This window comes from Camelus ferus, chromosome X (assembly GCF_009834535.1).
Source record: "Camelus ferus isolate YT-003-E chromosome X, BCGSAC_Cfer_1.0, whole genome shotgun sequence".
Lineage (NCBI taxonomy): Eukaryota > Metazoa > Chordata > Mammalia > Artiodactyla > Camelidae > Camelus > Camelus ferus.
Genome location: NC_045732.1, coordinates 79313471 through 79340209, shown reverse-complemented (window position 1 = coordinate 79340209; position 26739 = coordinate 79313471). Strand labels below are relative to the sequence as shown.

At 52.2% G+C, this 26739-nt stretch overlaps 2 protein-coding genes and 1 long non-coding RNA gene across 8 annotated transcripts in view; 1 reads left to right on the top strand and 2 right to left on the bottom strand.

The window, feature by feature from the left end:
• The window catches only part of MTMR1 (myotubularin related protein 1), a 61673-nt gene extending 51970 nt beyond the window's left edge, over nt 1-9703 (top strand). For all 6 annotated transcript variants that reach the window (XM_032475680.1, XM_032475679.1, XM_032475678.1 and 3 more), the window contains 3 exons: nt 632-745; nt 4480-4656; nt 7493-9703. In XM_032475680.1, coding sequence (XP_032331571.1) covers nt 632-745; nt 4480-4656; nt 7493-7654 — 453 coding nt within the window. In that variant the 3' untranslated portion in view covers nt 7655-9703. The remainder of the gene's footprint in view (nt 1-631; nt 746-4479; nt 4657-7492) is intronic.
• A 985-nt stretch (nt 9704-10688) lies between these two features.
• The window catches only part of CD99L2 (CD99 molecule like 2), a gene marked incomplete at its 5' end in the record, with an annotated part of 30988 nt that continues 14937 nt past the window's right edge, over nt 10689-26739 (bottom strand). The window contains 5 exons of the mRNA XM_032475696.1: nt 10689-13057; nt 14174-14239; nt 15656-15673; nt 19388-19507; nt 19987-20025. Of these exons, the coding sequence (XP_032331587.1) occupies nt 12993-13057; nt 14174-14239; nt 15656-15673; nt 19388-19507; nt 19987-20025 (308 nt within the window). The remainder of the gene's footprint in view (nt 13058-14173; nt 14240-15655; nt 15674-19387; nt 19508-19986; nt 20026-26739) is intronic.
• Nucleotides 20489-25338, bottom strand: LOC116662209. The gene is made up of 2 exons (XR_004318212.1): nt 23845-25338; nt 20489-20820 (listed from the first exon to the last, which is right to left on the bottom strand). It is a non-coding gene; the product is annotated as an uncharacterized LOC116662209 (long non-coding RNA).

Sequence of the window (26739 nt, the reverse complement as noted above, 5' to 3'; positions counted from 1 at the left end):
TTATATATTGGTAAGAATTTGGGGAATGTATATTCATGGAGTTGTCTCTGTGGAGAGGTTTTTAATTTTGAGTTATTTCTTTAATAGATAAAGACTTTTTATTTCTTCTTGAGTCACTATATGCATGGGCTGTACCTAGGAACCCCCTCCCTCCTCCATGATGCAGAATGTGCCTCCAGGGCCTCCGAGTCGAAAGTTGGGCCAATAGTAGGACTTGTCCCATTTGTTTCCCTTCTGGGGCAGGCGCGGCATCATGGTCCTGTGCCACTGCCTGTTGCCAATGTCTGAAAACAGCTGTTTCATACATTTTGTGTATGTTTCAGGCCGAAGGGTGAATGTAGGCTCTGTTCCACCATCATGGCGAGGAGCGGAAGCTCTGTAAGCTTTCTTAGGCATAAAAAGTTCAACAGTTCTGGTTGTTTCAGGTTGTTTCTCAGCCAGATCTATAAGCTTGGATTGGAAACTATCGATAATAAAGTTCTATGTGGACTCAATTTTCCTTTTAATCTTTTAACTATATTCCAAGTTGTAGTTTAGCTGTCTTTCATATACACACACATACACAAATTAGTACTAGTTTGTTTTGGAAATTTAACCTTAAAATTAAACCTTCTTTCTTTCTCCATTTAAGTTTCCTTCAGCATTCGAGTTTAATGAACTATTCTTGATTACAATTTTGGATCACCTTTATAGCTGTCTCTTTGGGACTTTCTTGTGCAACTGTGAGCAGCAGCGACTCAAAGAGGTAAGTGTCTCCCGCTTGCCCCATTGCTCAGGTGCCTTTCCACAAAGTGGCATGGTGGAAGCAAGACTGATGGAGAGCGGCCTTGGGTCTCGCCCCGCTGCTGTCTGTACTTGGAGTGGTGGCACTAAATGCCCTCCCAGGGGCCGCCAGCCCCAGCACGTGTCTAATCTTCAGGCGATTTGAGGAAAGCCCCTGGCTTTCTGGGTGCTGGGGCGCCGCCAGCCTGCAGCTCCCTGAGGCCTCTAGGCTCACTGCTAGAGGCCAGACCCCTCAACCCCCAAATGACCCGGTTCTGCAGTCACTCTCTGTGCTGACGGGGAGATGGTACTAGGAGACCTTGGAAAATGATGCTTTCAGATGAGCCCCAGCTCTCTCTGGGTTCCAAGCTAAAGTTCCTTTTCCATCAGACTGGTAAAGCTGCAGCTACCAAGCTTCTCAGAGTTATATTTACCTCTTCCTTTTCTCCTCACTTTGGGATAAAAGACAGAAATGATCAAAAGTGAGGAAGCACTGGGAGAAGACAGCTTAAAGAATGTCATCCGGTTCATAGAAAAGGACTTCTGCCTGCAGGCGAAGCGAAGGGAGCTAGGACAGGAGGGAGAAAACTGCAGCCCCCAGCGCAGCTCCCTCCCTCCTGGCTGCCTCCCCTCCGCGGACCACGCCCTCATTCCGTGCCCTCCCCGCCTCGCTGGCCTTCCCTGCTCAGTAACTTCCCTTGAACTCCTCTAAACTTGGAGTTGACTGGGCCCAGTCCTGTGTCCTCTTCTTGCCCCAAACTCTGTTCTCTCTGTAGGTGATTTCGTCTGTCTTGGATCTACATGCCATCCTTCTGTTCCTTCCCTGCTCTTTTGCATTTCACTAGATGGCACCTCTGCCCAGCAGGATGCTAAGGTCATACAGAGGGGCCATCTTGATTACTCCTTTGCCCTCACCCCAGCTGCCCCGTTCAGCCCATCAGTGCGTACTGCTAGCCCTGTCCCCAGGGTAGATTGTTAGCCTGGCCACGTCTTGCTGCTCCAAGCCTTGTTGAAGCCGCCCCACCACTAGTCTCACACCTGGACTAAGGCAGCTGCCCAGAAACGAGCTTTGTTCGCTCCCTGCATTTCTGACCTCCAGCCATCCACTCTAAGTGTAGCAACCAGGGTGGCGTTCCTGAACTGCAGTCTCATCATGGGCCTCTCTTCGGTTTAAAACCTCCCCGTAGCTTCCCACTGTGATCAGGATAAAGACCACCTTCCCGTGGGCCCAGTGTGACGGGCCCTGTTAAACCCTTAAAAAGAAAAAATTTAAAAGAGTGAATTTTATGGTATGTGACTTATCTCAGTAAAGTTTTTTTTTTAATCAGCCACAGAAGAGTGAAGTTCATATGTTGAGTTTAAATCTTTATGGTCTTATTTTTTTTTTAATCAAAATGTACTCTAAAAAATAAGCTCCCTTGAGATAAAATTTACAAACTACAATTAACCCCTTTAAATTGGAAAGTTTACTGTTTTTTAGTATATTCAGAGTGTGCAACCATCACCACCATCTAATTTCATAAAATGTTCATCACCCCAAAAGAAAACCCATGCCCATCAGCAGTCCCTCCCCGTCCTCTACCCCAGCCCCTGGCAGCTGCTAGTCTCCTTTCCTTCCCCGGGGCTTCACCTGTTCTGGACAATGCATATGAATGCACTTGTCTTCCTGCGAAGGGCATATTGCACGCAGCAGAATGTTTTCCAGGCTCACCCATGTTTAGCATGCACCAGTACTTCAGTTTTTATGGCTGAGTAACAGTCCATTGTATGGAGAGACCACATTTTGCTTATCCACTCATCAGCTGATGGACTTTCAGGTGGTTTCCACTTTTGGCTCTAAGAATACCTCGACTGTGAACATTCACATACAGGATTTTCTGTGCTTTCATTTCTCTTGCGTAGATACCTAGAAATAGAATTGCTGGGTCATATGGTAGCTCTATGTATAACCTTTGAGGAACCACCAGACTATTTTCCAAAGCAGTTACATTTTACATTTTCATCAGCAGTGTCTGAGGGTCTCATTTTCTTCACACCTTTGTAGACACTTGGTGTCTTTTTGATTCTAGCCATCCCTGTGGATGTGAGGTCGTGTCTCATTGTGATTCTGATGTGCGTTTTTCCCTGATGACTAATGATGTTGAACATCTTTCCATGTGCTTGTCTGGCCATCTGTATGTGTGTGGACAAATGTTCCTTCACATCCTTTGCCCATTTTTATTTGGGTTATCTGTCTTTGTATTATTGAGCTTGTAAGAGTTCCTTATGTATTCTTTATGTGTATAAGTCTCTTATTAGACGTGATTTGCAAAAATTTTCTCCCATTCTGTGCATTGTCTTTTCATTTTTTTAAAAAAAAATTATGGAAAATTTTATTCCAGTAATCTTGTAAAGTTATGTGAATTGGATAATTTCTTCTTTTTTCTTTTTGGATGGTGTCATTTGAAACACACAAGTCTTTAATTTTGATGAATCCAACTTACCTGTTTTGTTGTTGTTGTTTGTGCTTTTGGTGTCATAGCTAAGAAACCACTGCCTAACCCGGGTTCATGACGATTTAAGCCAGTGTTTTCTTCTAATAGTTTTACAGTTTTAGCTCTTACATTTAGGCCTATGAACCATTTTGAGTGACTTTTTCTATATAGCAAGGTAAGGGTTCAACTTCATTTTTTTGCAGGCGGTTATCTAGTTGTCTCAGCAGTGTGTTGAAAAGACTCTTTCCCCCACTGAATTTTCTTGGCATCCTTGTTGAAAATCAGTTGACTATAAATGTGGAGGTTCATTTTTGTGGTCTCTGTTCCACTGATGGACGTGCCGGTCCATCCTATGCCAGTACCACCTGCACTGATTATTGCTTTGTAGTAAGTTTGGAAACTGGGAAGTGTGAGACTTCCAGATTTGTTCTTTTCTCCAAGATTCTTTTGGCTATTTGGGGTTCCTTAAATTATTGCTGGTGTTTCTCTATGAATACAAAATATAAACTACGAAAAAGTGCTAATTGAATTTCCTGTGTCTAGATAACTTGTGAGGAAGCCAGCTGGCTCGGGAGCAGCAGAATGGTAGAAACACTTCTGGCCTCACCATTTCCTCGTTTTGACTTTGTCACCGTACTTGATCCATGTTTAATGTTTATCTGCCCCATCGTGCCTGTGGGCTTGGGTATTTTCATTCCAATGAGCAGCGCAAATAGTTAGTGTTTCTAAATTGTGTCCTATAAAATTGGGAGGTGAGGCTCTAGGATTTAATGACATATTCTCTATTTAAGGCTTCTCCAGCCTGCCACAGCACACTTTCCCCCCAGATAGCCATGACTTTCAAGTGAAAGGAATCTTATCTGTAAATTCTTCCTATAGTGCCTAATATTAAGGGTCACACAAGCAACCTGCAAACAAGAATAAAAAATGTATTTCTTACATACGGGCCCCATCATCCTGGGATTGTTAGAAAGTTCTCATTCTGCCTTCACACAGACACCGTCACCAGATATTACCTAACTCAGCAATATGTTTTTCCAGGCCAGTAACCAGTGTGTTTTCGGGTCTTCCCCAGCACGAGGCCATGCGTGCAGAGGGATGGGGTGGGGCTCTGTCAAGGTTCCTGAATTTTTATCATTTGAACTCAGTTAATTATTCAGGTCCTTTTCAATATGTGATACAAATTCTTGGGGGTGGCAAGAGACTTGAATTTAATTCAGTGCATTGTTTGCTTGCTTTTCAGGATGTATATACGAAGACTATATCTTTGTGGTCTTACATCAATAGCCAGCTTGATGAATTTTCTAATCCCTTCTTTGTGAATTATGAAAACCACGTCCTGTATCCTGTTGCTAGTCTGAGTCACTTGGAATTATGGGTAAACTATTATGTGCGATGGAATCCACGAATGAGGCCTCAGGTATCTTTTTGTTTGTCTTCTCAAAAGAGCGTATCTTTCTGTCCAGGTGACGATGGTGTTGTAGAAATGTGTGCATCCTACATATGAACATATACTGAAGGCCCTCTGCCCTCGCCTCTCAGGGCTCGGTCCTTTGCGTTCGTGTTCCAGCAGGTGCCTTCCAGCACCAAGCCAGGTGCTGTTTGCTGGGTTAGAGTTACAGATCTTAGCACCTCTGTCTTCTGCTGCTGAAGGTAGACAGATGACAAAGTGTTAGAAGTTACTGCATTTGATTCTTCGTCCTTCCGATGACTCTGTGACAGTTTATAGACTCTGATAGCACAATAGAGAGAGGGTGCGTGCCGAGTCACAGAGCAGGCACCCCCTTGAAGAGGGGTTCAGGTTTCCCTATCCCTGCCACCCCTTTTCACTGTAACATTTTCTGAGATTGAAAAAATAGTACAGAACAGTGCATGGCTGGGCCAGAGCCAAGTTATAGTCACCCTGGGTGTCCAGTGGCTGAGCTCAGGTCCCACCGAGGTGAGGTACTCCCCGAACCCTCTGCTGTCCCTGGTTCTGCCCTAGTCCCCAAGCTCTTCCACACAGGTGGCCAGGGTGTGGTCAGAGTCGGTGGGGAGAACCATGGAGGCAGCCCTCACCTCTGAGGCCAGATGGCTTTCTGCTGAGGTTTCTTTTCTCCCCTCCCCTCCCTCTCCCCTCCCCTCCCCTCCCCTCCCCTTCCCTTTCAGTTGAATATTCTCAGGATTTAAGGGCATGTTACCCAGGCCTCGTTTGACCTCATCACTTCTGTCGGCTGCAGATGTGCAGTGCTGCCTTTCCCCTCCGCCCTTCTCCCCCTCAGTCCTTCCCCTCACTCGGGGCCTCCACAGTCTCCCCAGGCAGGGTTCGTCTGTCTCCGTCTGCTCAGGCTTCTGTAACGAAGTCCCCCAGACAGGGGGCTGCAACAACAGAAACGCACTGCTGCCCAGCCTGGAGACCAGAGGTCCAGGGTCAAGATGTGGGCAGGGCGGGCTCCTTCTGAGGGCCGAGAGGGCAGGGTCTGGTCCGGGCCTCTCTCCTGGGCCGGTAGACACCGTCTTGTCCCTGCATCACCTCGTCTTCCCTCTGTGTGTGTGTGTGTCCAGTTTCCCCCTTTTCATAAGGACACCAGTCAGACCGGATTAGGGCCCACCCTGAGGACCTCACTTTAACTTCAGCACCTCTGTAAAGCCCCTACTTCCGAGAAAGGTCACCTTCTGTGGTGCTGGGGCTGAGGACTTCAACCGATGCATTTGGGGCGTGGGGGACACAGTTACACAATAACAGCCCCCAAGCCCCACTAACCACGGGCAGGACCCAACTGTTCGTGTCCTGTCAGCCTCCGTGGTGCTGGTTATCGAGCCCCCTAGTGTGTGGAGACACCCAGCTGTCCGCCCGTCCGACCCTGTCCCCTCCTCATCTCTGGTCGTTCACTCTAGGCTCTCATCTCTCTCCTATCTGTCTCCCACCTTCCCTCTTCCCTCCACTGGGGCTGGTCACCGCTGGCACCGGGTGGGATGACTCCCAGTCTTCAGGGGAGGTAATGATGAAACACACAGGCCTGGCGGGAGTGGAGAGGTGCCGAAAGGCCCCACACCCATTGCAAGTCCTCTTCCAGCCGGTCCCTGTAGGATGAAGTCCAGCACGTGAGTGAAAGGGGGGGGGGGGGAGTGTCTCCGGCAGAAGGGACAGAGGATGCATGGCATCTTCTAAAATATGGAAGGTTCTAGAATGCAGGAGGGGAGTAGAGGCAGGATCTGGTGAGAAGTGAGCAGGAGAAGCAGGCTGAGGTCAGACCATACAGGGCCTCGAGGCCAAGGTCAGGATCTCACCTTGAGGGCAGCAGGAAGAAGCCACCGGAGGGTGTTTGGTGAGCATCCCATGGCCCGGCCGAGGCTCAGGAACCAGGCCTGCGGCCGCTGTATGCTGCCTGGACTGGGGTCAGAGGGAAGCAGGAGGCGCTCCGCAGACCCACCGCCCGTGCCGCCTTTGCCCCTCAGCTGGCGACTTCCCTCCCTGGTCTGCCTCGAGCCATGAGGGAAACACCAGGTCTGGGATCTCTGGGCCCCTGCAGGTGTGGAGAACAGCTTGTTTGCTAAGTGCAGATGTGGGTGCCATGACCAGAACAGTCAGACTAGGGAGGTGGCCCCTGTGCCCCAGGAAAACCCTTCTCATTTGCTTCTGGCTCACCCCCATTGGTCGGCTTAGGAATTGGGGTGAGGCGTTGTCGGCGGATGCTTCGTGAAGTGGGGAGGTGCAGTGCCCGGGGGCTCCCCCTCTTCCAGCACGGCCCTCTCCAGGGGCTTCTATCCCCTCCTGATCTGGTTGATGAAAACGAACGCTAGTTCAAGTGCTAGAAAGTGTTGAGGCAACAGACATATTTTCAGTCCGCAGTGCTGTTTATAAAAATGCAGAAACACAGGGGTGATGGAGGTGGGGGGCTTTCCCTGTAAATGCTGCTCGGTGGCAGGGAAGCACTGCTCTCATTTCCCACAGTCCTGGCTCCTTTCCAAGTCTGCATGGGTAGCCTCGGCTGATGCTCAGGTGGCAGGTTCACCCAGGCCTCCTTGTCCCCTCTGGGGACCTGGCCCAGCAGGGAAGGCAAGCAGAACCAGGGAGGCCACCCCATGGTGGCAGCTGAAGGCCCTGGCTCGTGGGGAGGGGCCCGGTGCACCTGGCTGTAGTTCGGTCAGAGACTGAGGAGCCTTTGGGTGCACAGGCGTCCTGACTGTGAGCTCGGGGTGAACCGAAGCATCTAGATGCCGAGGCTGTTTGGGGAAGGACCAGCACACTGACGCCGCTCTCTCTGTCCCTGCAGATGCCCATCCACCAGAACCTCAAGGAGCTGCTGGCTGTCCGGGCGGAGCTGCAGAAGAGGGTGGAGGACCTGCAGCGGGAGGTGGCCACGCGCGCCTCGTCCTCATCGGAGCGGGGCTCCTCGCCTTCGCACTCAGCCACGCCTGTGCACACCTCGGTCTGACGGCCGCGGGCCCTGGCCCAGGCGGGGACTGCAGCGGCTGGACCTGTGAGCCTGTCTTTTCCGATTAGGCCCCGCGACCATTTGTGTGCTAGGTGACAGCGCCCATGGTCAGCAGTGCTGCTGTGTTGTAAACACCCCACTTCCCTCCTGTCAGCGCTTTCTCGGGGCAGCTGTCTGTCCCGTTGACCCTGTGACCCGACGGTCCACGGTCCCAGCGCGTGGGAGACACTCAGGTGAGCGGTACGCAGTGCTGAGGTTCAAGGTGGTACATCCTCGTGAAAAACCCACCCCATTCCCTTAAAGACCACGTTGCCAGCCACGTGGCTCCTTTCGGCTCTTAGCTAACTAGAAGTGTTTCAAAATGCACTGGTGGGGAAGACAGACCGTTGCCATCTTTCCTACAGTGCTCTTCACGCCAGGGGTCCTCCTGTACCAATTACTGTTGTGTACATATAAGGTATTTTTAAAGAAGAGAAACATGCCTTTATTTTCCTATGTCCTTTTTTATGTTCAGACTAGTCACCCAAGCTGGTATCTGCTGCACTGGACTGGGTGAGGAATTTTCAAACAGAGCTCACGCTGTTATGTGGTACATTTGAAGCACGATTTGAATCTAGTCATTTAAGGCCACATGTTCTGCCCTCCCCTGCCTCCTGAGGCGGCACGGGTGTTCCTGGTAGTGCTGCAGTGTCCCCGGGGCTGGCACAGTGGAGGCTGGGCACAGCCTCCCCGGGGCCCCATCACTCCTGAGCTGCCCGACCCTGCAGCCTGCCACTCCCCCCGCTGACAGCTGTATCAAAGCCAGCCTGCTCTCTGCCTGTCTGAAATACTAGTTCTCCTTTTATCAAGATCCCTTCAACTCAGATTATTCCTGTGATTGCATGTCGATATTTTAAAGCAACTACTGCGCCGTGGCTTCAGATGCCAAAAGCAGAGCCCTTGCTTCCCTCGGTTTTCTCATCTCACGGCTCAGGCCTCTCCTCCCCGTGTTGCACCTTCACTCACTGACTTTGGGCCCTGGGACCATCAGTCTGGGCAGGAATTAATTTACCATCAACTGGCCCATCCACTAGCGCTGGGGCTCTGAGCTGCTGCAGAATCTCGCACATTTGCTCCGGCTCCAGCAGGCCCCGCCCTCCTTGGGCCCCGCCCACTTCAGCCAGCCCCTGGGACCTCCACTGCGGTGGGAGTTAACCTTGCCTTTAGAGTGGGGGCAGGCAGAAGCTCATGGGGCTCACAACTGCATTGTAACACGTGGTTGGTTTCAAATTACTGGATGCTACCCAAAGTCCTACATGTTGACCTTATTTTTGAAAACATTCTTAAAGGTTTTTTACACTCAAATACTTAACAGAATAGATGTTTTTTCAACTTGGAACCTTCTGATTCTTACAGAAAATTATCTGGTATCCGTTAGGTATCAAATATTTATTCAAGGTAATTTAATAACCGAAAATGAATTCATTTTTATCATCTGGGGGATTTGTTTCTAAGGCGTGGTTTAATTGATGTTAGCTTTTGATTTAGGCTTCCAACATAGCCGAAACCTTGTTTATCAATGGATAAACTGGATTAGTCATTGATTACTGAGTTTTTAGATGGGGACGGTTCTCACTTTCTCCCCAGGGATAGCACATAATCTCTCAGCTGCACTGACTCTTAAACTTGCTGTGGCCTGAAGACTGCTTTTCACAGAACCAGAGAAGCAGACTCGGGCTTATTCTTTCCAAGGTCAACTAGCCTGGGACTGGGCTGTCCTACCTCCCCTCCCCCATGTATTGGGCCCTAGGAGGACCCCAAAACCCCCATTCCATTTGAGAGCAGCACAACAGATCACTTTCCATTGTTCCTAGCACAGAACTGTTTCTAAAACAACTTAAAGTATAGTTTTGTTACCTAAGCAGTTTTTTTTTTCAGTTTTATTTAAGTGTACTAGAATGTAAAACCTTTACAGGTCAGATTTTTAAAGACTGGTACAGTATCATATTTGCCTCATCTGATGCACTGTATTTCAATCTGTAATTAAAATGTTTGCCCTGTGGTCTCATTTTTTTGTTGTCTTAAGCATTTTGGTGATTTTTCCCTTGGGGAAAGTTAGTAAACATTCAATACATGTTATATGACACAGTTAGTGTACATAAAGTGCCTTTCCATGATTTAACTCATTTACTAAGTCGTAAATGTAGCTTATCATAAGACTTGAGTGCTGTGTCTGAAATGGGTAGCTACTCTGATTTTAAAAATCTGAAATGCCCCGGACCTTAACCTTGAGAAAATGCTGAAGACTCAAGGAAAGGCTGGACACCCCTGAGAGTCAGAGGCCACCCTGAGGTGGCAGGGCTGGCTTTCCAGGCCATGCATCCTAGAGCTTAAATGGGACAGATATCTGAGAAGCCATGGGGTCCCCACCTGGAGTCTGCAGAGGGTGTGCTGGCCTCCACAGGGGCTGTAAAGGCCGGGGTGAGACCACGCCACCCCCCTGGTGTCACCTGTCTTCTAAGGCCTGGCGTCCCTGTCCTCACACAGCAGTCACTGCAGCTGAGGGCCCCGCAGCAACACCCTGGTGGCAAGGCTGGGAGACTCACGTGGTGCCATTTTACCACAAGGCTGGAGTGGCACAGCCCTCCCAGTGGCCCTGCCCTCATGCTGTCTTTTCAGCTGGCCTGGCGCACAGCCCACTTGAGCCTCAGCGGGCCCCCTGCATGCACGGCCTTGAGTGCCCGGCTCAGCTTCCTTGGCCTGAGATGACTGCACGTCACCAGAGTTGACCTGGACACGGGCTTTCTTTGAAGAAGACAGAGCAGTGGGCTTAGGAGTCGTGAGTGGGAACTTGCCTCTGCCCGCCCTGCCCCTGCGACATCGTTGTCGGCAGGGCGCCAAGAAGCCTGACACTAAGCCGCTGGTCAAGAGGGGACTTGGAGAACCCTGACCTTGAGAAATGCCTTTGGCTGGGAGGAGGGGAATGAGGTCGGCTCCGTAGAATTCAGAAAAAACAGCATCCCTTGACAAAGTGAGTGCCTTCACACGGTCAGAATACAGGGATCTGGTAGGTTCCATTTTGTTTAATGCAAACGTGAGACAGCTTACAATTCATACTTAAACACAAGCACATAAAAAGTACAGGGGATTCTGAGATCAGCCTCCCATCTCCCCTAACTCACAGAACTACCTGGTACCCCCAACCCAGTGGCCAAGGCAGTGGGCCTGGCCCCACTCTGGGTGCCACGGTGGGAGGGCATCCCACCCGCTAAGCTGCCCTGCCTCCTTCCTCCACTGGCTCAGTTATTGTCAACGCTGAGCCCCACCCCCCCAACCCCAGCCAGTTAGGCTAGTGGCGATGGACACTGCATTCGGCCTTTCTAGCGCCCTGTCTCTGCGAACACCTGGGAAGGCCCAAGCCGGCCAGTGCAGCGTTCGGGTTGACACAGTTACGAGAGCCCCATGGCATCTGCCCGTGTCAGCGCCCCACCCCTAGGCCCAGAGCTCTGCAAGTGGGTGGCTGAGTGATCTCCGAGGCCTGTCCCTTCACTAGGCACAGAGATAGACAGGGAAGAGCAAAATGGGTCTCTCAACCAGAGTCAGCGCCGCTGAGAACATGGATTGACAGCTAGGATTTCAGGGGCTTCGCCATCAGCCAGCCTCGCGGTGGCAGTTAGAGAAGTATCTCACTGCTCACCTAAGTGCTGCCTCGCTTCCTCTCACATGCCTCGGGACGGCTCTGAGCAGCCCTCCTGACGTGCCGACCTCCTGCGCGCTGCCCGGCTTCCTCCCGACTCCGTTACTCAGGACACGGGCCCTCCCTGGGCCCTGAGCTCCCCCTTAGGTGACAGCAGGCTGCAAGAGTGGGGGTATTGGCCCTCGCCATCCTTGAGAGAGACCAGCCTGGCCTACGAGGGCGGGGGCATACCGGAAACAGGCAAACCTCACAATGTCCCCGCTGGTCCTTTCCTGGGGCACGGGGTGCGGTGGGGCACGATTTCCTTCCTCCAGGGCACCGTGCAGAGGTGTCTCCTTGGTGCTCCGCACCCCTGGCCACATGCTACCCAGCCTGTCTGGCAGGGCCCACAGACACGCTCTACATAACACAGACACACGAGGCAGGCACTACGCACCCTGCGGGGTCTGTTCAGACTTCAGCCGTTTCCCTAGGAAGTCGGAAGTGCCTCATCCCAGCTCCATGGAACGTGTAGGGCTGTCTGTGCCGCACGTGAAGCGGTGTAAACAGGACCCCGCCTTCTTGCTGACTGGTTATCAGTAGACGGGGGCTCCAGACTCCAGCTCAGACCCTGACAGCAGAGCCCCCAGGATCAGGACCACATGTGGGCTGGACAAGTGTTTCCAGAAGGCAGCTCAGCTCCAGCCCAAACCAGGCAGCTCCAGGCCAGTTCCAGTGCCCACAGGCTCCCACGCGCTCTTCATCAGAGGACAGGTCACTGGAGACTTCCTAAGTCAGGTGTATTTCCCAAACCAAGCGAACGTCCCTTTTCCCTCTCCCCGCTGCATACATCTCTAAGTAAACAACGGGCATGCTTCAGGCTTTGATGCTCGCCCAAAGTGGTATCGGGCACTTTTGCTATCAAAACAAGAACACGCATGGGGTGGGGTACGCCCCTCCGCAGTGTAAGAGTCATCTCCACGTCACGAATGAGTCCTCGAAACTCATCATGTCAGCCTGGAGACCACGCCTAGTCCCCTGGAATCAGATGGGAATTAGATGGGAATTAGGCCTGAGAGCCACAGCTCTCTACATGTCCAGAAGATTCCTGAACTCTCAGGGCAGGGTACCGTGACATGCATGTTTGTACTTAAATAAATGACAAGCCACCACACGGGCCAGCTCTGTAGAAGCCCAGGTGCATAAGGGCTGGAGCTGGAGAGAAGGATGGAAATAAAGACACGCCCAGGTGTGATGTGTGCGTGGTGGTACCTGCTGTGCAGTGGCTGGCTCCTCGCAGGGGCTCCAGGTGACTCAGGCACCAGCTGGGCCCCTGCCGACAGCTCTTTGCTCTCGGCCAGGACTGCCTCTGGGCAGAAACCTGCCCAGTGAGTCAGTGCGGTGTAGAGGAGCTCACACCGCCCTGGGCTCAAACTACTGTCCTGCAGCAGAAGCGTCCTCTGGGCCCCCGCCCTCCCCAGCTCACCGAGACCTGGGGACGGGGTGGCTTTGGGGAGTCAGCGACTCTGCGGCTCCTGAAGCTGGCAGGGGCACAGGAACCAAACTCACAAACACCAGAGCTCATCTGGAAAACTGAGAACGACAAGAAGCCAATGACATCAAAGGAGCAGTGTGGCAGCTGGGGGTCCAAATGAAGCCAGAAGCAGGGCGCAGCGCGCGCCCTCAGATCCGGGGCGGCTCGGGCGGCGGCGGCTCCGCGGACTGCGTCTGCAGCGCCGAGTATGTCACTAGGAAGAGGAGATGCCCGTTAGCAGGGGATCATCCCCAGCCCGCACCGGGGATAACGCAGATAGCTGAGGCCCTCCGGGAACAGAAACCTGGCTCCCTGGCTGTTTGTCCTGGACAACTCGCCTCTGGCGCCCGCTCCACACCCTGGAGATGAGGACAAGGCGGACAGACCCTGGAACGAGCTCAGCCTCCAGTTCCTCATCTGTGAAGCGGGAATGCTCCTGGCGGAGTTGCTGGGAGGAGGATTTTCAATAAAGCAACTCAACACAGTACCTAGCCTGTGGGAGACGCTCACACAAAGGTGGCCAAGAGTTCTAAAAACTTTTAAAGTTTTTTTATTTAAAAATTTTAAAGTTTATTTTTAATAAAAAAAATTATGAATGTTCCTATAGAGTCGATTTCCTCATGTTTTACATCCAGGGCGGCGCTCCCGCATGCCATACGGCCCTGAGTGAGCGCGCGCAAACCCCCCCCCCCCCCCATCGCACGCTGCCTGCCGACAGGCCTGTGCCTCCTGCTGCTGCCTGTAGCTCCAAGCAGACCAGGGCACCGTCGCCCTGGCCGCACCCTCCCCAGCCTCGACTGATGAAAGCCAGCTGGCTCCCCTTCTCCACAGGAAGCCTTTCCTGACCGCCTCACTGGGGCCACACGCTCTGCCTGCCTTGAGAGGTTGGGCACTCCAGGCTGGCAACCTGACCCTAGGCAGACAGTGCTCCATCACCACAGAAGAGGGCGGGGAGGCCAGGGGAGGCGGGGCTAGGGGCTCCCATAATAGGGTCCGTGTTTTAGCCAACTTCCCTATTGCCTCTGGCAATTTTCTAATCGCAAGGTCCCAGGTCTAGTTGTAAAGATTTCCCACAGCTCCGTCAGCACCTGTCTGAGGTGCGTCTCTTTCCGCTGACAGGGAGCAGAGGGGCTCAGGCTCAGGGACCCAAGGGCAGATGGCCCTGACTGGGGCCGCTGCATCCCTGGTATCATGAAGCTGGAGTCTGGCTGGTCCGGGCAGAGTACAGGGACCCCTGGCTGGAAATTCTAGGAACAGGCACCTCTGCACTTCCCTGCTGCTCAGGGCTGGGCCCACGGGCTAGGAGGCTTCAGCCAAGGCCAGTCCTCACCTTGGGGCTCCTCACACACGACGGCTTCCAGGTGCTCCCCCTTCACATAGTCCGCGTTCAGACCCTCTGCAGAAGGCAAAGGGCGGAGTTAGTGGCTGACACAGAACCAGAGGGTCCCTGGGCATGATGGAGAACTCCTGACCAAGCCTCCATGACGCTGAAAAAGTCCAACTCCCTTAACGACCTCAGACCCCTGCACCCTGGGCCCCCTAAATGTCCTCATCCCCTCATCTGGGTGAAGGGCGGCTGGGAATGGCCTGCCTGGCCCAGGAGTTCTCATCATCGTCCTCAGAAATGCTGGGAGGCAAAGGCCCCTGACGTCCCATCCCCATTGGGAGGGTGCCACCATGTGGGAGACTGTGGGCCACCCAGCAGCTTTGCCCAGCAGAGGGGACACCTGACGACAGGGCTTAACACAACCCATGGGTCCACGTGATGGCCCAGGGGCCAGGGAGGTGGAGAGGGGGCCAAGCACCATGTGAATGACTGATGGAGGCGGGGCGGACGGCTGGGTGGGCTCCCTGCAGAGATGCCAGCGACCCCCCCCCCCCCGGCACAGAGGCCGGCCGGCCCCTCCAGGCACGGGAGGTGGCGCCGTCCCTGCGCAGTGTGGAGGGCCCAGGGCCCGCTGCTAGCTGCTCTAGTCCACTTAGTTACTTGGGCTTTCTCCCCACCAACGTGTGAGAGGGACCGGGGACTTTACAAGCATCCTCTATCTGCCAGCACTCAGGCCCCTGACTGGTACCATGCTGGACACCAAGGCCAGCGCTCACAGCTCAGAGTGGACCCTGCCCCTGCTGCTGCTTAGGGACAGTCGAGTCCACATCTTATCCTCAGAGAAGCCAGAGACTAGAAACCCCATCAGAGCCCAGGTCCTTGGCGGGGAGAATTGAGCCATGGTTCTAACAAGCCAAATGATGGAGCAGGTACCAGCATATGTCACCCTGCCACCCCCGGTCGCATTCAGGCTCCTTGCACAGAAAAGGACGCCTGCCTGCCCTGGTGCTTGCAGGGCTCAAAATGGATACCAGATGGGCCCAGGAAAAATGCAGGTATTGCTCATTGGCAGGGCAGGAAGGGCGAAGGAGTTGGTGGAAGATGCTCCCTGGTGATGGGCAGGGACCAGGAGATGTGCCCTGAGCCTTCTGATCACTGCCCAGCTGCCATGTGCTGGACTATCTAATGCCCGCGGGCCACCCTCTGGTTGCTCCTCAGGGATGACCGCCAACAGGCATCTGAGTTCCGGTCAGGATCTCCACCCCTGCCCCAGCATCCCTGAAACGCAGCTGCACCCAGCCTCCCACACGTGTCAGGGAGAACTAAAGATGGTTGGGGTCGCAGCCAAGTTGGTGAGTGCCTGGGAAGGGGATGGGGTGGAGAGTGGCGAGAAGGAACAAGAGCGGAGGGGAGAGGAGGGGTGGACAATGAAGTGTAGAGGCCAAAGCAGAAGAGGAAAATGAGTAAGTCAAAGCACGTCGTTACCTTGACCTTCTGCTGCATCTGAAGGCAAGACACAAAGCTTAGGAGCCTGGAGCAAGAACACAGCCCCCAACAGCAAACCGCGTGGGCTTTCCGCACGACATGCTGCTGACCCTTGGCACTGAGGGCAGAAACAGGGGAAGCAGAGGGTCCCCAAGGCCAGGACCCCTTTGGTGGCAGCAGAGACCAGAAGCCCCTGAGCACCACGGCGGGGTCAGCCCTCCCAGCAGCCACGTGCCGTCCCCCAGGCCCTCCCTGTGTGCCGGGTGCAGAAGCCGTTTCTGCTCTACCTTCCCTGACTTCCCATGGGGGTGGCTTGGCAGAAAGGGTGAGGATGGGAAGTCCCAACTCCCAGCTTCTCTGGGGCTTAGCCACCGCACAAACATCACAGTGCTCCTCCTGATTCCAGCCCGACCTAGGTGCCTGGGACACATCAGTGAATGAAGGACACACAGTTCCCCAGGAGCTGACAGTCCAGAGACGGGGGACGGGGTGGCAGTCACAGACACGGAAACCAACAAGCCCGATCGGCCCCAGATGGGCTCTGCACCGGGCGGCCCCCAGGCTGGGAGGGTGGTGCCCCAGGCCCAAAGGATGAGGGCAGCTTGGTGAGGGGAGAGGACAGCAGAGAGGATGATGGGGAGAGCAGAGCATGCTCAGGGAAGTGAGTGGCTGTGGAGAAAGGCTTCTGGGGATGGGCAGGGACCAGGAGACCACAGGTGGGGAGGAGAAGGGATATGGTTGGAGCCAAACCATGAAGTGCTTTGGACATCAAGCTCAGGGTCCAGACCACGACCTGGAGAGCAGTGGGGAGCCTGGGAGGGCCACGCAGAGCCATCCCTGTGTATTTTAAGTGGGCCCCTCTGGCTGCTCAGAGCAGGAAGAACCATGGGGGAGACTGAGGCAGGCAGGAGGCTGATGGAACAGTCTAGGCGGAGGGGCAAGAAGACCTGGCCCTAGACAGGCAGGATCAGGGCACTGGTGATGGAGAGCATGGCCCTAGAGCAGAGCTACCCACGTCCCCCAGGTGTGGGGACCCCACTGACATGAGGTAGGGGCTGGGAGGACCCAGGAGGGCTGGCGGAATTGGTGAGAAGAGGCCACAGACGCAGGAGCAGACACAACTTACAAATTTGGAAGAAAATGCTGGTAGCACAGGGGGAGGATACAGAAGAAAGGGGGATCTTTTTCAAATGTGGGGGATATGCCACACTTTGGTTCCCATCTAAGTGAACTGGGGGTGATGACAGTTCTTGCCGAGTGTTCTGGTGAGGGACTCAAGACAGTGTGGGTTCAGCAGTGACAGTGACATCACTGACAGACCGAAGGGAAAGGCCTGGGAAGCCCACCCTCGGATGGAGCGGAGGACCGGGAGAGGCTGTGGGAGCACTCGTCAGCCCTGCCAGCACGCTGGCCCTCCCGGCCCGCAGCCCCACCGCCGGCCCAGCAACACCCTCACCTTGAGGCCGCCCCCAGAGGAAGAGGTCACTTCCACACCCTCCAGCCTTCCAGCTGTTGGCAACGCCCCTCCTTTTTGGTTTACTCTCTCCCAAACGGCATTTAAATTGCTCAACAATTTCTACCCAGGCCTTCATGTTCTCATACTTTATTGGGCTTGGCCTGCTAATCCAATTTGCAAAACCTCACACCTGTTTGTTTTAGGAAACAAGTGTGAAAATAATGTACTTTCATTTCACCTTCCTGCCTCCCCCCCCAACCCCGCCACAGAGACAAACAGATCCGACCCAGACGTCTCCTTCTTTCCCTTGGAAATCCACCTCTTTTCCCCTCCCCACTCCTACTTCCTGGCACCCTTCCTGGATTCATCGCTTCCCATGTGGAGCCAGTTCCTTCAACAATCCCCTCTGCCTCGGCTTCCTCATCCATTAACTGACGGTGCCCATCGCGGCTGCAGCCCAGGGCTGTGGGGGTGCTCGGGGCGGGGCGGCGCATTCCGCGCTGGGCAGTGTTGGGCAGCGGTGCAGTGGGCAGGGATTTGACGACCGTGGCTTGCACTTGTCTCACTGTTCAGGTATCAGTGCTGAACTGGGGTGAATGGCAGCCCTCAAAGGATGTGTCCTCATCCTCATCTTTGGAACCTGTGGATGTGACCTTATTTGGGAAAAGGGTCTTTGCAGATGTGACTAAGTTAAGGATCTCAAGACGAGATCATCCCAGACTAGGGTGGACCCTAAATCCAAAGACAGGTGCCCTTTGAAGAGACAGAAAATGACACAGAGGAAAAGGCCATGTGAAGATACAGGCAGAAACTGGAGTGATGTGGCCATAATCCAAGGGATGCTTGGGGCCAGCAAAAGCTGAAGGGGGCCGGGAAGGATCCTCCCCTAGAGCCTCCAGAAGGAAGCAGTGCTGCGAACACCCTGCTCTTGGACTTCCAGGCCTCCAGAACTGCGAGAGAACAAATTTGTTGTCTTAAGCCACTCAGTTTCCTTGCTTTGAGCTGGGGCAAGTGAGCGCTCTAAGGACGATCCAGCCTGCAGCTCTGCACTCCTGACTCTGCCTGCCTGCACCATTCGACAGCCAAGCTTTTGGATGCACAGTGGGCGGACAGGACCTCAGGCCAGGCAGCCATGAACAGTTGTGCAGGTTGTGCACCGAGATGTATAATGGTATCCCTGGAGCACAGCCTAAGGAGCTGCACGTGGCAGCCCTGGTCACAAATACTGTCCAAGAGTAAAACCAGCAAACGTGATGGCCTGCTGATAAACTAGCTGGAGACTTCAGCAGTAGCCACATGCAAAGCATTCTGGGACCCAAATCAGTTTCCTGGGAAGCTCAGCTCTGGGCTAGAATTAAGGGCAGAAGCCAGAACCAGTGAGGGCACAGGAAGCCTCATAGAGGATGGCACTGAGGTGCAGGAAAGAGGAAAACTATGGCCAGGTCAGGCTCTCTCACCTGAACTAAAAAAATCCGCCCGTTTTCAACTCAAGACACTCAACAAACAGCAACACCAGTGCTGCGCTTATAAAACACCGAGTATGGCCTTGTTCACCCTCAACAGCATCCCCATGGGGCTTCCCTGACACGGGGCGTCCACCACAGACTCCTAAGACAGATTCCATCTGTAATTACTCAATTTACACACCACATATAGACTCACCACTACAGCATCCAGTGAAAGCGACCTGTTACAAAGCTAGCGTGGAAAGGCAGTGGGCGGGGGGTGAGGCATTCCTGCTCATTTGAAACAATTCATGATCCCACATATTTTAAGGTTCTCTGGCTCGGGCAGTGACTCCCTGGGATCTGAGGGGGATGAGAGTGCTGCCTGCCGGGTCTCAGAGATCCCGGAGTTTCCTGCCTTCCACTCCCCAGGACACTGGTAGCAGGAGAGGGTTCCCTTGGGCGAGATCCAAATCCACATGGAAACCCAGGGAGAAGCCCAGAGGTCACCTGGGCTGCTGGAAGCTGGAACCCTTGGAAGATCCAGGTCATTGGGTCCAGCCCCATCCTCTCTTCCAGGCTGGTTGACACTTCAGTTCTGCCCACATCTGTCCCCAAGGGTTTTGAAAAGTGCAGCTCCACCTCCGCCTCATCCTGGCAAGTCTGCCAGGGAGGGGGCTCGGGCAGGCTGTGGAAGGGACCTGAATCTTAACCTGCTTGGGTTCTGCCCCTTTCCGTCTAAAGCCCTTGCCACTTGGTCCACATCCAGGAGTCAGGGGATGAAACCACCGTGGGCACGGCCACAAGCAGCTGCAGGGCAGATCCACTTACGCTGAATGCTGAAGCAGAACTTCTTCTGCTGGTACGAGATGTAGCTGGAGACGGCGCCGATCAGGGCCATGGCCAGAGCGCTGGCAACGCCAGCAATGGTGCCCGTCTCAGCCGACTTTCCTGGGCGGAAGCGGGGGGGGGGGCAATGCAGAGGTGAGGTCAAGCTGATGGCACCCCGAGGATCAGCTCAGACACCTGGTTCTCCCCCAGCCACCGAGCTGAACTTGTCCAAATACCTGTGACCCCCAAACCAATGTAAGAGGCTGATGCCACTTATATCTAAGGTAGTAAGAGGACATGGTGCTCTCTGGGATTTGCCAAGTGCTTCTCATTTTCCATAAGCATTTCCATTTCGAATACCTGGAAAGGTGGCCGTGGAAGGGGTGCAGCCCCTCCCTATGTGGGACCCAAACAGGCCAGTGGGCTTCCTGTGAGGCCACCTCCCCGGGATCCAGAGATTCACGCTTAATTCCTTCAAGTGGCAGCATTTGTCTGCTGTTGGCCTCACGGTTCTCTACCAGAAACACACAGGGAAGGGTTGGGAAGGCTGGCACTGTCCCCTAGTGGTTTCCAGCAGAACCCTCGGGACTCAAACTCACCGGAATCAGAGCTGTCATCGCTGTCATACCGGCCATCACCTGCAGAAAGGACAAAAGCACTGAGTCTCCGCTGTGACCACCAGCTCAGGGTCAGGACGGACAGCTCCTTCCCGACGCTGATTCCACTTCTGCCACAGGCTCCAGCCAGCACGCCCCCTGCGGGCTCTCCCTGCCTGTAGCAAGACCTGCTTCCTTACGCCCGTAACCCACCAAACCCTGGCTGCCAGGTGGAACTTTTTATTCCTGAAAGGACAGTGGCTCTGCACCGAGAATGTGTTATATCCTTGGTTTTCACGCGTGGCCCTCCGTCGAAATCTCCGCAATCCCCTGGGGCAGGTGCAAAGCATCCCCCATCTAGGCGTGCAGGTGAGGGACTGGCCGGCAGGTGGCGGAGCTAAGCCCAGCCCCCAGGCCAGCCGACTCAGAGTGATAACGCTGTGTGTCCCATGTATCTACTGCCTCCTGTAAGAAGTGTATTGTTTATCTGATGACAGAAACGTGGTTATATAAGGCTTCATTTAATAAAAAGGATGAAAGACTAGCATAAAAATAGTTCATCATCCCACCACCCGTAGAGATTTACAGTTCATATTTCAATTGCCTTTAGTCCTGTGCCTGGCCCTTCACGTGCTTTTCTGCAAATCCAGATGCTTCTGTTCATGTCACTCTGGTACACAGATAGTGCCCTTCCGAGACGCTACAGGATTAAGTGATCATCAAGTATTTGCTAAGGCCTTCCACTTCCAGCTTGGCGTCTAGTTTGAGTTGTTCTTGGAACATAAACCAATGCAGGCTGACAATCTCTTATCTAGTTCTTTTGAAATTCAAAAGGGCCTGAAATATCAGAGATGGAGAACAGATTAGCGGTTGACAGGGGTTAGGGAGTGTGAAGGAGGGGAATTTGTCTGTGATTAAAAAGGGAAAACAGGAAGGATCTTTATGGTGATAGAACTGGGGGTTTTTTCTTGACAGTGGTAGGGGTCACATGAACCTACACACGTGGTAAAATTTCATAGAACTAAACACACTCTCACACACACACGCTGCCCAGACAGCAGCTCCATGACAAGCTACTGGTGCCGTTTAAGGACATTAATTAGCCTGGAACACTCCCTTCTTCTCAGGACATAATGTTCATTAATGGAGAGAGGCTCTGTTCCCAGAGCCCAGGGATCTTCGGAGAAGCCGCTCTCGGATGCGGGAGGCAATGACCTCTGACATCTCCTTCACAATCAAAGAGTCTGGTGGAGATGTAGGGGCTGCTGCTAACAGGGATAGGCTGTGGATGTGTGGGCGCAGGGGGTATATGAGAACTCTCTTATGATGTGCGCAATTTTGCTGCAAACCTAAAATTGCTCTAAAAAATAAAGTCTATTTTAAAAAGAAAAGAGTCTTGGGGGAGAAAATGAGGTTTGCTATGTTCCCACCTGGGGCTGAATCCTTGAGTTAAATGCATTTTATAGACAGCCCTGATTGGAAATGAATGGTTATTTATAAAACAAGGAACACTGGCATTTTCAAAAACACAATCACCACTGCTAGAGAAAGCAGAGCAGAAAGGAGGACGTGAGTCACCAGTGCGTTAACATGTCGGCAGCAAGGTCACCTCTGAGGACATGGCGTCCTGCTGCACCAGCCCAGCACTGGGCCCTTCCGCTCTGCCGGGGATGGCCGTTGCCAAGGGTAGCGGTGAGCCCCCTCACCAGCATCGTCTGCTGACGTGTTCACGTCGCTAGATTTCCAGATAGGTCTGAGCAACTCAACCCATACTTTCTTTCACCTCGAGGTGGAATGAAGCTGAATGTCCTCAAGTCTCTCCTTATTAATACTTGATCATGGGGATTCACAACAACTTGAACCTCTCAATCAGGATGAGCATGAGCTACAAAGGTGTTCCATGAAATGTGAATACGACGACTCCTCGTCTACCGCGGCTCCAGGGGCACACGGAGAGAGGGTCTGGCTCCCCTCGGCTGTCCGAAAGACTGAAAAGTTTGATGCTTCTGTCTCGAGGAATTCCTGACTATCTCACCATCTGTCATTGTATGAAAGCATTATCCTAAGAAGATGACAAACATGTTATTCCCTACAACAAAAATGTGATCACATCCTGTGTGTGACTCACTGTTCACATGGGCACGTGAGCTGAACAACCTGTGAGGCTAAGGAACAATTAGAAAAGAAAAGCCCAGTCATTCTAGAGCCTTGCATCCCTTCTGGTTGCATGAACCTGAAGGGAAGTCAGCCAAGCCAATGTCATGGACTTGATCCCTGTGTGGCTACTGAACTCCAGTCACTTCCTCTGAGCACAGGTTGAATCCAGTTCCTTTACAAAATGCCTGCCAGGCAAAGAAGGTACCGGGACAACTGATGTCCCTCTGGCATAGCGTATACTTGTCTAGACCAATACCACCCATGGAGGGAAGGTCGATATCAATGTAAAGTGGATGAAGTCATAAAAGCACTACAAGGAAATGTAGGACCACATTTATATTTTCCTAAGGGAAGGAACGGCTTTCTAAATCTGACCCTAAAGCCAGAAGCTTGAAATGGAAAAGATCATATCACAAGCAAAAACTTCAGTACTAAAAGCACAAGAAACGAAAGGGAAAAAATGGATCCACTGGACAATGTAAAAATTAAAAACCTTTGTGAAAAAAGAAAGCTAACTAAGTGAGGTGATGAACACTCGTTAGCTTGGCTGTGGCGGTCATTTTGCAATGCGCACCGACACTGAACCATCGTCTTGTGCACCTTCCATTTGTAAACTTTTGTCAATTATACCTCAGTAAACCTGAAAAATGAAAAGATGAAAAGAAAACCTTTTTGCTTCAAAGGACATAATCAAGAAAGTGGGAAGAAACCCCCTAGAACGAGAGAAACACCTGTAAATCCTGTGTCTGATAAGGGGCCAGTGCTGAGAACCAAGAACTGCTACCACTCAATCAGAAGGCAAGAAATTCAGGGTGGAGGCTGTGGCTCAAGTGGCAGAGCGCACGCTTAGCATGCGCAGGGTCCTGGGTTCAGTCCCCAGTGCCTTGTCTAAAAATAAATAAGTAAACCTAAGTACCTTCCTCCCCCCCCCCAAAGTAAGAAAATACAAAAAATTTTTTTGAAAAAGATGGTTTGAGAAAAGGCAACTAATTTAATTTTTAAGTGGGCAAAGGATGGGAAGACATCTCGAGCCTGAGACAGACAAATGGCCAATAAGTACATGAAAAGACCCTCAGCGTCATGAGGCGTCAGGGAACTGCAGATGGAACCGACAATGAGATAGCCCTGCACACGCACAAGGAAGGCCAGGGTCCAAAAGAGGAAAGTAAGTGCCACTGAGGGTGTGGAGAAATTCGATCTTTCAGACGTGGCTGATGCGAATGGAAAATGGTACAGGTTAATGGATCCTCCCAAAGGCGAACACACTGAGTTACCATATGGCTGAACAATTCCACGTCCAGATTCCATCCCCAAGACAACCGACAACACAGGGCCACACACAAACCGGCACAAACTGGTACACTGACTTCACTGCAGCGTGAGTCATAAAAGCCCGAATGTGGAGGCAACACACAGGTTCAGCAGCTGACGAGTGCGTAAAAGAAAGTGTTTCTGGAATGTCTGAAAAGGGCTTACTAACCCCTAATGTAACAGGAGCCCTTCCACGTAAATGAGGATAGGCGCCGACGCTGGGGGAAACCGGGAAACAGGCACGGAAAGGCAACTCCCACAGCACATTAAGAGTGTCTCAATGAGACGTCCAGGTGAAAGGTGTTTCACCTCTGGGGTTCAAAGAAATGGAAAAGTTCAACAGGATAGCATTTTGTGCTGCTCGAATGTGCAAAGATAACAAAACTCACCTACCCAGCGAAGGGGGTATCTCAGCCAACGGGCACCTGCTCGCTTCCTAGTGGTGGAAACGGAAGGCGGCCGAGAGGTAATGGGATACCATCTGGCAGTCCACGAAGAGCTGCATCGTAGAAAATCTGCACTTCCTGTGACCCCACCATACAACTTCTAGGAATTTATCTGACCGACAATGTACATTTGGCGATGAGGACATTCATCACAGCACTGTGTACAGTAGTAAAAAGCTGGAGGAAAAAACTTCTCTGCATAAAACTAGGTCCTGCTTAAATAAGTTACAGTAAAGCCTGAGATTACGCAGTGGTTGACACAAAAAGACACTCAGGGTATCACTCAGTAAATATCCTGGCTTCAGAAAGGTAGCGTATCAGGGCTGGGGGTGCAGCTCAGTGGCAGAGCGCGTGCCTGGTGCGCACGAGGTCCTGGGCTCTGTCCGCAGTGCCTCCGTCAAGGGGTGAAAGTAGAAAAAAGAAAAAGAACTCATTAAAAAAAGGTAGCATGATCCTATTTTTATAAAAATAAACACAAACGTTTACAAATGCATACTGTATGCACAGAAAATGTATTGCAAGCAGATACTCTGAAGTATTACTGGTTACTGCTGATTATTCCTAGATGGTGAAACAATAAACACGCATTTTTCATGGAATTTATAAAATATGTTTCAAATATGCCAGCCTCATGCCAATCTAGCCCCGTCTACTTTCCCACAACTGGAGAAACGGTTCAAAGAGGCTAGTTCACAGGATCTTCATTATCAAGGACAATGCGTTTTGTACCCCTACCTGCGTTCTGAGTTCACAATTATAGATCATGATTACATATGAGTCTACAGTCGCCTTCTACCATATTAGAAACTCCCCGGTACAGCGTATCTCAGACTGCAGTTGGCTTTGAGCACAGAAACCTGCGCACACAGACGGCGAGAGTGAGTCGGCAGCTAGAGCAAGCTCTGCAGCTCTACGGGGCGCCACAGCTATGTGCCCACCTCGACTGTACGGGCTCCTCCTATAGCGACAGTGCCCACTGTAGCTGCAGAACACTGTAAACGGTAGGCACTGCCTCAGGGAGGAAGTCGCAAATAAGCCCTGCTGTCAACAGAAATGGTACAACCTCCGCCTCCTCAAATACAAAAGGCAGCAACACACACAGACAGACAGACATGTCACCCTGGAGTCCTCCACGGCCACGCGCCCGGGAGGCAGGGATGCAATGCACGGACTGGTCCTTCACTGACAACAGCAAGACCCCAGGCTCGCGGCAAGCGCCTGGCACCTCTGATTTGCCACGGGCACGGGTACCAGTGGGGAGGTACCATCTAGAACTGCTGGCAGGGGCCGTGCAAGGCTTTAAGGACTTCTGTAAGTGTTCCCGACTTCCAGCAGCCACAGCTAGGGCTTTTGGATTTTAGGGGGGTTTTTTTGTTTGTTTTAGGGGGGAGGTAATTAGGTTTATTTATTTATTTATTTTTCATGGCGGCACTGGGGATTGAACCGAGGACCTTGTGCATGCTAGGCATGCACTCTACCACTGAGGTATGCCCTCCCCCAGGGCTTCTGGGTTTTTTTAAAAGGTATTTTAATTTAGAAAATAAATTTATTTTTAAATGTATTTAATTTATTTACACTCATTAAAGAGCCAGACACAAAAGGGCAAAATATTTACTACATTTTTAAAATACGGCAGCAGAAATGCAAAGTAAAATTTTTTTCAAAATTGAAAAAATAATAAACAGAGGGAAAAACACTTGCTTCAAATGACTCATGGTTACAAAGTCAGACTGAACTGAAGCAATCAGCCCGAACATGGCTGCCAAGGCTAAGCACTGGGGACGGCCTTCTCCACGGCCGCAGAACGTCTCCAAGGCCTGGGTCCCCTCCATCTCCCTCCTTGGGGAAGAGCATGCTCACCTCGCCCTCTAGCTAACGTGATGGGGGAGGGTAGAGCTCAGTGGTAGGGCGGGTGTTTAGCATGTACAAGGTCATGGGTTCAATCCCCGGTACTTCTGTTAAAATAATTAATTAAAACCTAACTACCTCCCTCACCAAAAAAATGATTTATAGATAACATGACAGGTGCCCTGCCCCAATCTGACACAGAGCCCTACACCTGCCCACCTATGGCAAGCTCCCAAGACACCAACGACGTTATCTCGGAGAACAGCCCCGCGTTCACGCCACACTTGTGTGTGTGTGTGTGTGTGTGTGTACCTTCATGTGTGGGGCAGGGCCAGGGGCTCTGAGGGAGCAAGTGGGTCTCTTCCCATTCTAGAACACCAGAACCAGACAGCCATTCCTCACATCTGAAACATCTTATTTCTTCATGTTATAAAAGCTGAAGAAAAAAAAAGAAATGGGTCCAAAGAAGTCAGAGAGAGCTGTAGAGGAGAGATGGAGAACGGGCTGTCCGCAGGGACCCAGCACCGTCTGGGGGCAGATCCCGAACTTTTCAGTTCCCGACAGAAGGTTCCTCACTTGGCTCACTGTGCCACAGCGGGGCAGGCCACCCCAGGGATGTGGTGGTCACCGACTAGTCAGTGGAGGTCTGATGGGTTTTAGCCACTATTTCTAGGGTAAGCCCTTCCACTTAAGCTCTTCTGCCATGACTATGTTCCCACTGAGGCCCAATTCCCTGTTGCTTGAGATTCACTTAATGGCTTGTAAGGGACCATGAGACATCCCAGATACTTCGAGAGTGTGATTGTAAATACAGTAAAAATGGAAGAGGAATGATTTCTCTAAAGGCCCAGTAGGGAGAGCAGATGAACCAAACATGGTGTACCTCTATGATGGAATATTACTCAGCCATAAGAAGAAATGAAGTCCTGAACCCTGAAAACCTGTTAAGTAAATGAGCCAGACACAAAAAGGCAAATACTGGATGATTCCACCT